General features: G+C 39.7%; 1 protein-coding gene across 1 annotated transcript; it reads right to left on the bottom strand.

Moving 5' to 3' along the window:
* Positions 1 to 607: 607 nt before the first annotated feature.
* Positions 608 to 11,046, bottom strand: LOC130930073 (coiled-coil domain-containing protein 13-like). Its single transcript, XM_057857785.1, has 10 exons — positions 9,349 to 11,046; positions 3,367 to 3,535; positions 3,156 to 3,307; positions 2,946 to 3,088; positions 2,809 to 2,883; positions 2,473 to 2,586; positions 2,276 to 2,380; positions 1,898 to 2,047; positions 1,658 to 1,834; positions 608 to 1,587 (listed from the first exon to the last, which is right to left on the bottom strand). Exons 1-10 carry the CDS (start codon positions 9,353 to 9,355, stop codon positions 1,369 to 1,371), a joined length of 1,311 nt encoding a protein of 436 aa, XP_057713768.1. The 5' UTR covers positions 9,356 to 11,046; the 3' UTR covers positions 608 to 1,368.
* Between the last annotated feature and the right edge of the window lie 776 nt (positions 11,047 to 11,822).

Genomic DNA, 11,822 nt, shown 5'->3' with positions numbered 1-11,822 from the left:
ACTGAGCCGAATGAAGTTGGAGGAATAGGCGAGAAGGTACAGCAAATGGCGTGCTCAAAACTACGCAAGATTGATGCAGAAAACAGAGTGTTTAAGGAGGAGTGGACCAACACATTTTTCTTCATTTTACCTGGCGGCAGCACAAGACCGCTATGGCTCATCTGAGACTCATTCAGAGACGGTAGCTGCTTGTAAAAAGCAGCAATTTGAAAAGGTACTATGAGACGAAGCACGCAGCTTTTTTTGCAAAGTTTCCCTTTGAACTCTGCCATCCGTTCTCAAAAAAATAGCAGAATTAAGGGCTCAATATGATCGCACCTCAAGGCTCATGGTTCATTTATTCACTGCACAGCAACACGCAAATGAATTCTCCCTCAGAATAGCGTGGATATTGGGTCAAAACAAAAAGTATTTCAGTGACGCACCGATTGTCAAAGATTGTATGAGTGTAGTTGCTGAAACTTTGTTGATGGAAAGCAAAAAGAAGAGGTCTGTCAAAAAATAAAGCAAATCCCCCTGTCAGCATCCACAATTTAAAAAAAAAGCCTTGAACATGCTATTGCTATTTAATGATTCAATGAAAGCACTTTTTTAGTTTTATGCACCTTTTATATTTTATTTACATTTTTGAATGTTGTAATTATCAGCATGGCCACGTAAAAATCGGTTTGTATTTTTGGGAAAAAAAAGAAGCATTAAAAATATTTCCGGACCCAAGATTGTTGTAATTTTTTCATTTCGGACCCAGAGGATTTTTAATTCATGACCCCTGATCTAAAAAATATGCCATATTTTTCTGTAAATTATTGTTGGAATGGAAAGATAAGACACAAGATGGATATATACATTCAATATACGATAAGACACAAGATGGATATATTCATTCAACATACGGTACATAAGTACTGTATTATTATAACAATAAATCAACAAGATGGCATTAACATTATTAACATTCTGTTAAAGCGATCCATGGATAGAAAGACTTGTAGTTCTTAAAACATGAATGTTAGTACAAGTTATAGAAATTTTATATTAAAACCCCTCTTAAAGTTTTCATTTTAATAAACTTTGTAAAATTTTCAATCAAAAAATAAACTAGTAGCCCGCCATTGTTGACATCTATAATTACACAATGCTCATGGGTGCTAAAGCCCATAAAATCAGTCGCACCAAAGCGCCAGCAGAGGGCGACAAAACTCCCAAAAACACAAGTAACAAGTGGACATTGCACACTCAGGTGTGTTTGGCTTGTATAAGTGAAACACTCGAGGCCTGAAATGTCTAATACCAGCACTGATATAAGCTATTACATGAAATAGTGTATTGACATCTGATATCTTTTTTTCCCCAACAAATTTTTCAACATTATTTGTCAGTAGTGGCCTGATCATTGGAGAACTTCTTGATTTTGTCCTCTAATTCCTTAATGGTGCTTTCTTTATCAGCGATCACTTGGTATAAGTTCTGAATGAGCATCTTCTGTTCAGCGAGCTCGCTGCTCAGTGACTGTCCTGAGTTTAGTTGGCTGGTCATGTTCTGACTGGTGAGCTGATTCAACATCTCCAGCATGCGACTTTTTTCCTTCTACCGTTGGAGGATCAGAAAAGGAGCATTATTTTATATTTTTGGTCACAGTTGATGCGTTTACTCTCACCAGTATAGCATCAATCAGCTCGTCATCGTGTTTGCTCTTAATTAACAGGGAGGAAATCTGAGACTTGAGCGTTTTCATGTCAGAAGTTAGACATTTGTTCCTGGCTTTGGAAGCTTCCAGCTCTTTCTTCACTTGATTGCAGTCTCTCTGCAAGGCTTCGTTGTTTTCCGAGAGTCTCTAACAATAGAGCAGAGCGTTAGACCAATTCCATTAAAGCTGAAAAAAATCATCATAACTCACTTGAAAAGCCTCCTTTTTCTCCTTGTCGGCACTGCGGCTGTAGCCAGCATTACGGCCTTGATTTATACGGGAATTTCTCGAACGTTGTTCTTCATACACATTCAAAACAGTTGCTAGAGGTGACCTCAGTTGCTGCTCCAAGTCACGCACCTGTCTCACACACAGCTTAGTTTAGAATCACCTACTTTTGTAGGGCCAGGTAGTTTGCACCCACTGCAGCCACTTCTGGAAAAGTTGGACACCGCTGGCTTGGAGTTCGTCAAGTGACATTCCAGCAGAGTACATCAATTAATGATAAAAAGGATCATTTTGAAAAGTACATAAATTACCAAAAACGCAGACCTTAAAAATAACTGGTCAACGTAATTTCCACCTTACCCTTGATTGAAGAGCCAGAATCTGTTGTGCACGTCCTCTAACGGTCCCAGCACATCTAAGTAACTGCTGAACGCTGACGTCTACTCCAAACTCACTTGTGAGAACCTGCCATATACGACATTAAAAACAAGTTTGAATGTGTCAAAATGTGTGTAAGGAGTATATAGATAGACAACAATAAATGAGATGTTTTACACCTTGTGGGCGATTTTTAACTCCTGCTTGAGAGACTGAACTTGGTTGCGATACTCTGTGGCTTTAAGCTGGGTAGCAGATAATTTGTCTTTCAGAGACTTGACCACTGGATTTTCCTATTTTCACAGACAATGATATGTGCTGATTAGGAGGACATGATTAAACACTCAATAAGGCCATGTGAAAACTACAGTATAATCTCGAAAATAGAGGAAGAGTCAAACAGATATAAGCACTCCTAAATTGGAAGTTAATGACAGTCATCAAAATGAAACACTGACAAGGCGAAATAAACAGTTCCACTTCATGTGACGTGGTACTCATACAAGTAAACGTACCTCTTTAGAGAAGTTTTGCTTCTGCAAACTACGGTCAAACATTTGCCCTGGTAGTGACTGCTGAGCAGTTTGTAGCTGTAGCAATATAAGGGACTAATTAGATTATTGTCATAATGTTAATTACACAATGTACTTACATCATTCTCAAGTACTTTAATTCTATTGCTCTTTTGTTTGGACTTTGTTCTCTCTTGCTCCACTTCGGCAGTCAGTTCTCGGTTCTTTTTGGACAACTCCACTATCTTAACTGCAGCTGCATCACCTGACATGCCGGATGCACCTAAAACGCCACAACAAGCTTTCTAATACGTATGATCAACATCTTAATGCTAAAATAATGCCAGTACCAGCTAAGAGGAACACTTTCTCGTCTTCCCATTTTTTCTTCATGCGTTTGATTTCAAAATCTTTTTCGCTTAGTAGTTTGAAGAGGCGACCGTTGACATCCGTCAGCTCCCTCATCTCGTTCATCAAAATCTGACGGCCGTCTGGTTCAAATCTAGATTAACAAAAGGTTGACGGATGCTATGTAGGTGGGGGCTAACACATGAGACTCACCTGTCGCCAATTTGATCTGGTTGAGGGCTTTGGCTGATTTCAGGGCTTTGGTTGATTAAGTCCAAATGCTCGCTGAGAAACTCATCTTTCATGTTCTCCCCATGCTCTTCATCGTTTACCTCAAGGTTATTGTCCATCACATCGCTATATTCCAAGATATGTGATGCTTCTGTTGAAAAGAGAAACGATGGTAATATAACACATATTAGGTGGTTTTATACGGATATTGAATCTTGTTCTGAATGTTTTTAACAACTTAAACAATAGTGTATTTTCCATGCGTTGTACGTTGCATGCCGGATTTCCCTTTTTATAAAAACAAATACAGTGCCTTGCCAAAGTATTCGGCCCCCTTGAATCTTGCAACCTTTCGCCACATTTCAGGCTTCAAACATAAAGATATGAAATTTAATTTTTTTTGTCAAGAATCAACAACAAGTGGGACACAATCGAGAAGTGGAACAACATTTATTGGATAACTTAAACTTTTTTAACAAATAAAAAACTGAAAAGTGGGGCGTGCAATATTATTCGGCCCTTTTACTTTCAGTGCAGCAAACTCACTCCAGAAGTTCAGTGAGGATCTCTGAATGGTCCAATGTTGTCCTAAATGACCGATGATGATAAATAGAATCCACCTATGTGTAATCAAGTCTCCGTATAAATGCACCTGCTCTGTGATAGTCTCAGGGTTCTGTTTAAAGTGCAGAGAGCATTATGCCAAGGAACACACCAGGCAGGTCCGAGATACTGTTGTGGAGAAGTTTAAAGCCGGATTTGGATACAAAAAGATTTCCCAAGCTTTAAACATCTCAAGGAGCACTGTGCAAGCCATCATATTGAAATGGAAGGAGCATCAGACCACTGCAAATCGACCAAGACCCGGCCGTCCTTCCAAACTTTCTTCTCAAACAAGGAGAAAACTGATCAGAGATGCAGCCAAGAGGCCCATGATCACTCTGGGTGAACTGCAGAGATCTACAGCTGAGGTGGGAGAGTCTGTCCATAGGACAACAATCAGTCGTACACTGCACAAATCTGGCCTTTATGGAAGAGTGGCAAGAAGAAAGCCATTTCTCAAAGATATCCATAAAAAGTCTCGTTTAAAGTTTGCCACAAGCCACCTGGCAGACACGCCAAACATGTGGAAGAAGGTGCTCTGGTCAGATGAAACCAAAATTGAACTTTTTGGCCACAATGCAAAACGATATGTTTGGCGTAAAAGCAACACAGCTCATCACCCTGAACACACCATCCCCACTGTCAAACATGGTGGTGGCAGCATCATGGTTTGGGCCTGCTTTTCTTCAGCAGGGACAGGGAAGATGGTTAAAATTGACGGGAAGATGGATGCAGCCAAATACAGGAACATTCTGGAAGAACACCTGTTGGTATCTGCACAAGACCTGAGACTGGGACGGAGATTTATCTTGCAACAGGACAATGATCCAAAACATAAAGCCAAATCTACAATGGAATGGTTCAAAAATAAACGTATCCAGGTGTTAGAATGGCCAAGTCAAAGTCCAGACCTGAATCCAATCGAGAATCTGTGGAAAGAGCTGAAGACTGCTGTTCACAAACACTCTCCATCCAACCTCACTGAGCTCGAGCTGTTTTGCAAGGAAGAATGGGCAAGAATGTCAGTCTCTCGATGTGCAAAACTGATAGAAACATACCCCAAGCGACTTGCAGCTGTAACAAAGTATTAACGCAAGGGGGCCGAATAATATTGCACGCCCCACTTTTCAGTTTTTTTTTTGTTAAAAAAGTTTAAATTATCCAATAAATTTTGTGCCACTTCACGATTGTGTCCCACTTGTTGTTGATTCTTGACAAAAAATTAAAATTTTATATCTTTATGTTTGAAGCCTGAAATGTGGCGAAAGGTTGCAAGGTTCAAGGGGGCCGAATACTTTTGCAAGGCACTGTAAATAAAACATTTTGTCATAAAACCTCTTCAATATAAGTATCTCATACATACTGTCCAAGCATATATATACAACACATTTTTTTGCTCCCATTTTTCATGAGATAAACTCAAAGTTCTAAAACATTTTCAACATACACACAATAAATATTTCTCTCAATTATTGTTCTAAAACTGTAATAATGAGTACTTCTCCTTCACTGAGATAATCCATCCCACCTCACATATGCCATATCAAGAGTCTGATTAGACATGATTATTACACAGATGTGACTTAGACTGCCCACTTTAAAAGGACACTCTGAAACATGCTGTTTTGTTTTATTGGAGGGTTCTGGCGACTCAGATAACTAATTATTATTTGGTGTAGCCACAGTGTTTCTCAGGTAGTGCAACACATGTCCTTTTCATAGAGTTGATCAGGTTGTCAAGCGTCTGGAACCTTTTTCCACTCCTCTTCAATGGCTGTAAAAAGTTCCTGGATATTGGCAGGAATGAAAACACACAGTCGTATATGCCGATACAGTGCAACCCAAAAATGCACAATGGGTGACATGCATGGTAACTAAGCTGGCAATGCAAGAACTGGTGTGTTTAAACCTTCGAAGAATTATGTACAGATTAGGAGTGGGAACCTCTTGGTACCTCACGATACGATACGATTTGCGATACAAAGCTCACGATAACGATTATTTGACGACATGGCGATACAACAATTATCGATAAATTGGTCAGAAAATTATTCTAGGATATTCTACAAACAACTAATAAACAAAAAAACAAGCTTCTGCTGTGAATTGGAATGAGTTTATTATTAGTAGACGTCCAATCCATTTGAAGTGGGAGGGTCCAATCCATTTGAAGTGGGAGGGTCCCTCCCACTTCAAACGGATTGAACGTCTATGGCTGGTAGTGCCAGCCAATGCCAGGCAATGAGGTAATTTTGGGCCATTTAAGGTCATTTACCTGTTTATTTTCAGTTACTTCCTGTTGATCTGGGGGTATTTTATGGGTCTCTTCCTGTTTATTTTGAGTTACAGAACAGGAAATGACCAGGGAATCACCCAAATGAATACGCAGTGACGCAAACTCAACAGAAAATGACCCGTAAATGCCCTAAAATGAACAGCAAGTGACCTGTAAATGCCCTGAAAATCGGACAGAATGACTGAATGCTCTGTTTTCGAATGAACGAACGTTCCCAGTCTAAATGGATTGCGCATCGAGAGCCGTCAATGTAGCCTTAGAGTTAACTGAGACACTATTATGGAGGAAGTTTGTGGTAGCAACTTGTTGGTTCATTTGTATTTTTTTAGACATTGACACCTTTTTAAAACGATATCTCGATTCTTGGCAGGAGCATATCGATAACCTTTTGGGATACAATGTATCACGATTAGGGGTGTAACGGTACACAAAAATCTTGGTTCGGTACGTACCTTGGTTTTGAGGTCACGGTTCGGTTCATTTTCGGTATAGTAAGAAAACAAAATGCAAAATATAAATGTGCTAGTTGTTTTTTACACACTTTTGTGCTTTCAACAATAGGAACATTAACCTATACAAAGCTAGAATTCTGCTCAAAAAGTAGCAGGTATTTAAAGATAATCCAACAACAATTTGCCTTTCAGCCTTTCATTGGTGGATGTTCTCAAGGTAAAGCGCCACACAGAAATTAATACATTTAATTGTGTAAGCAGGATGTGTGTATTATTTTTATTATTTAATTACAGGTATTTTAGCTCATTTCAATTTATTTTATTTAAATGGGCTATTATTTTATTATGTGTTTATATTTTACAAATGTGATGTAGTATTCATTTACAGTATATTGTATATTTTATGTTGCATAACTTTAGTTCCTATGTGAATATTAGTTCCTACTTGTTTTGTTGTGGTAGGAGGATTTTGTATTGAACACGGTGCCGTGTTGGTAATTATTATAGCATAGAAGACAGCAGTAAATCAACGAAGACAAGTCAACTGTGCCCCGATCTACCACTCAAGAGATCTGATGGACTCAAAAAGTAGGTTACGATTGCATATTAGTTTGTAAATCGACCGGATCCACCGTATTATTACACGAGTGACTTCCGGTCCGATCCTAGCTACTGGTTGTAGTATTGACGCAGGAGGGCCGCGTCTCGCGTCAAATAATCAACTCTGCCGTTCTCGTGCATCGTGTTGAGCCGCTTCTGGGACGCGTCTAACACGCGGCCGCACTGCGACTGGTGTGCATTGGCTGATTGACTTTAACGCCCGCGTTTCACTGGGTTCTCGCGGCGGCCACGGTGTCGCGCCATTGACGTTTCTTTACTGTCCTACCGTGTTGGTCCTCATTATAGTAGAGAAGACGGAGTAAATATAATCTATACAAAGAAACTGTAACCTGATCAACTCACAGCCTCGAAAAGTAAGGGTTACAAACTTACATTACGTTAGAAACTCGTTCGGTACGCCTCCGTTCCGAACCGAGGACCCCGAACCGAAACGGTTCAATACAAATACATGTACCGTTACACCCTTAATCACGATATATCACCATTTCGATATTTTGTCACACCCCTAGTAAAGATCCTTCCAACATGGGGCTGTTCATTATCATGCTGCAAAATAAGGTATGCTCTTGGATTTAAGGCACAATAACAGGCCTCAGCATCCTGTGCACATGTGTTCTTCATCCATAACATACACCTGCCCATACCATAACCACGCCGCCACCGTCAGCCATTTGATCCACAACACTGACATCAGATAACTACGCACCCACACAATGCCGAACACGCTGTCTGCCATCTACCCTGAACAGGAAACCGGGATACATCCATGAAGACCTTCTCTCTCCAACGGACCAGATGCCATTTGATCCGATGTAAACATTAGCCCACTCAAGTCAGTTACAATGATATGATAGGATGATGAACTGGAGTCAGGTCAAGACCCTAATGAGGATGACGAGCATGCAGATGAGCTTCCTTTGCGATGGTTTCTGAATGGTTTCTGATAGTTTGTGCAGAAATTCTTTGGTTATGTAAACCAACTGTTTCAGCAGCTGTCCAGGTGGCTGGTCTCACATGATCTTGGAGGTGAACATGCTGGATGTGGTGACCCAGGGCTGGTGTGATTACATGTGGTCTGTGGTCGTGAGCTGGTTGGGTGTACTACTAAATGCGCACAGCCTTAAAACCTGCGACATGTAGCTTAGTGCTGTGTGATACAATGGAACATTTCAGAGTGGTCAGTCTAAGGAACACCTGTGCAATAATCATGCTGTTCAGTCAGCATCCTGAGATGACACACGTGAGGTGGGATGGATTATCTCAGCAGAGGTGAAGTGCTCACTATCACAGATTTAGATTTGAGAACAATATTGAGAGAAAGTTATTTTGTGGATGTGTTTTTGTTGTTGTTGATTTTTTAGGTTATCTGGTGAAATATGGGAGCAAAAAAGTGATGCATTTATATTTTTGTTCAGTGTATTTTACATGAAAATTCTCATCTCTCCATTATCTATACTGCTTCAATTAAGGTCATGGAAGCGATGGAGACTGGGGGACAGGTGAAGTGAATTACAGTGCGCATATAAACAACCATTCACACCTGACCTTAGCAGGCCTATTCCATCTTTTGAGGGAATGTAGATGGAAGTCAGAGTGCCCACAGAAAAACAGAGGAAGGCAAGATTTAAACCGGAAACCTCAACTGTAAGGCAGACGTGACTCCACTGTGCTGCTCCATAGTCAAAATTATCAGTAAAGTTCAATTATAGATTTTGGAGATAACTTTGACTTATCTTTCTATTGTCTCACTATCCAAAATATAAGGTACACCACAACAGAGTTTTACAAAATAATAAATCATTTTAACACATCACAATAGCAATGTATGTGCAGTGTTAGCAACCTGCGCCAAAATATTCTCTTGTGAAGCAGTTGCACGACACAGTTACCAACGTCAATAAATCTTGTGAAATGAATACCTCTCACACTGTGTTACGTTTCCTTCATTGACACGATTTAACTGTGCAAGTTATATGTGTATGATTCACTCACCTGCCATAATTTGAACTTTCTCCTTAGTTTACAACGTTTTTGTATATTGGTCAGGACCGCGACCTCTGCTTCCATGGCAACGGCAAGGTCTCGCGAGACGGAGATGTAGGCCAAGTAAAAACTTATTGCGAAATGCAAGCTATGCAACTATGCCATCTCTTCATCTTCCGTGTGTAACTTAACAATGTTTTACTTTCAAAACATTCGACTCGCTTTTTGAGCATGATAGGGTACGGTAATGTTATTTGTTAAGCCTATTTGGTTGCACTGGCCGGAAAATTATTTACCTCCGTTTGTGTATCATAAGCTACTTAGCTTCATATAACGCACAATGTGTGTTGTGTGAACAAGAGCTCAGCATGTTGAAAATATAACATAGTGAAACTTAAAAGGCGCTAGGACCTTGGGAAAATGCCTGCAGGACCGCAGGGAACAGGTTACACACCAACCAACAAGGGGCGCTCACACTCTTTCCTTTGTCAAGCTGTAAAGGTATACTCAGTGGCGGACTTGGCAATTTTGGGGGCTAAGGCGAACATATCCAGGGGCCCACCTCTTGGGTCTGGGGTTAAACAGGTGAGAAGGGTGTGAAGTAAATATGTTCCGGTACACTAGGGCTATCCTAAACGACAAATTTTCTCCTGATTAGTCAGCCGACTAGTTTTACGATTAGTCGACTAATCTAATAATTTTCTTTTTCTTTTTTTTTTTTTTTTTAAACTAATTTAGCAATGACATTTTTGTTGACGTTTATTTATTCACAGTACCATTTTGGAACACTTAAATTCTTTAATAAAGTACAAATAATCATGTAAATAACAATAATTAATCACAAATAAACAATGAGGTTAAATGCTGATAGCATTTACTAGTGCAAAAGAATAGAAAGTAAACAGATTCACAACACTGACTTTGCCTTTCCAACATTATTCAAAACAATTCTTAAGAAAAAATTCTAGCAATATTATTATAGTATACTACTATATAGAATAGTAGTAAAATAATTATAATAAATATTCACTGCCAATCATATTTGTCATGAAGAGGGTCATTTGAAAGCTATTCTTATTCTGTATTATGTAGTATTTACTCAACATACTATAATATTAATTCTGAAATATGTGGGATTAACTCCATTCATTCATTCATTTTCCATGCCGCTTATTCCTCACGAGGGTCACGGAGGTGCTGGAGCCTATCCCAGCTAACTTCGGGCAGTAGGCAGGGGACACCCTGAATTGGTTGCCAGCCAATCGCAGGGATTAACTCCAGAAATCATTATTTATATGACGAACATGACGTGCTTTTGCTGTTAACCAGCTGTTGAGTGTTTTTGTATGACTGATTGGAACTGTACTACATTGTTTCGCCACAGGGTGTGCTGTCGTGTATTTTATGTTCGTTGTGAAGAAGAAGAAGAAAGTTAAAAGAGGCATGAGAGGCCTGTTCTGAACTTGTCCTTCACTGCACTTTGGCTCTCATGGCGAGCACGTTCGCTCATGTGTTCGAAATAAATGATAGCCGACATGCAAAGTAGCAAGTGAGCTGTAAAAATAGCGATCTTAGTGGCGTGAAAACAGCGGGAGAGCTAAGTGAAGCAAACGAACAGCTAAGCGGAGCTAAGCGATGCTAAACGGCGCTAAATGAAGCTAAGCGACTGATACTCTGTCTCCGTCGTCGTGGAACAGTCCATTGTAGTGCGTGTGTGTGTGTGTGGGGGGGGGGGGGGGGGGGGGGAGTCGTGGAACAGTCCATTGTAGTGCGTGTGTGTGGGGGAGAGAATATAAATGCAGCATTCAAATGACTTTCTTTTTTGTTTTGTTATTTGTTTCTTTGGTATGCTGACATAACTATACATGATGAATAGTTGGGGGTGCTGCTGGCTCCAGTGGCCCAAGCCCTTGCTCGTTGGTGCAAGGGCAGCTGGTTGGGCGCCCCCTACTGGTGGGGGGCCTAAGGCGATCGCCTACTTCGCCTGAATAGTAGATCCGCTTATGGGTATACTAGTATATTTTGTCATTTACTTTTACTTTTTTTTCATTGAAAAATAAAAACGGAAAGACTAAAAGTCAATGAAAAAAAATTTCAGTCTTTTTGTCTATGACAAAAAAAAAAAAAAAAAAAACTGGAAAAACACTGGCACTGTTTTCACTTTGCCTTTTTTATTTAGCTTTTCGATAAAACTGACTTTTAGGCATATGGGGCGCCGTTTGTAAAGCAGCACATGCTCAAAATTACGACAACATTCTCTCACGTTTAGGGCCACACAGTGTATAAAATGGCGTGAAATTTTTAGAGTCACTTTTTTTTTTTTTTTTTTTTTTTGCACCTGTAGCCTACAACATTATTTAACAACTTAAATATTTATTTTTAAATAAGAAGTTTTGGACCTGATTGTTTAAATCCAGAACTCAATATTTAATTTAAATCTTAAACTTATATCCTAAATGTTAAATCAGGAAAAGGTCGGAACT

Source organism: Corythoichthys intestinalis, chromosome 14 (genome assembly GCF_030265065.1).
Source record: "Corythoichthys intestinalis isolate RoL2023-P3 chromosome 14, ASM3026506v1, whole genome shotgun sequence".
Taxonomy (NCBI): domain Eukaryota; kingdom Metazoa; phylum Chordata; class Actinopteri; order Syngnathiformes; family Syngnathidae; genus Corythoichthys; species Corythoichthys intestinalis.
The sequence above is the reverse complement of the archived record's forward strand: the minus strand, read 5'-3'. Positions and strand labels throughout refer to the sequence as shown.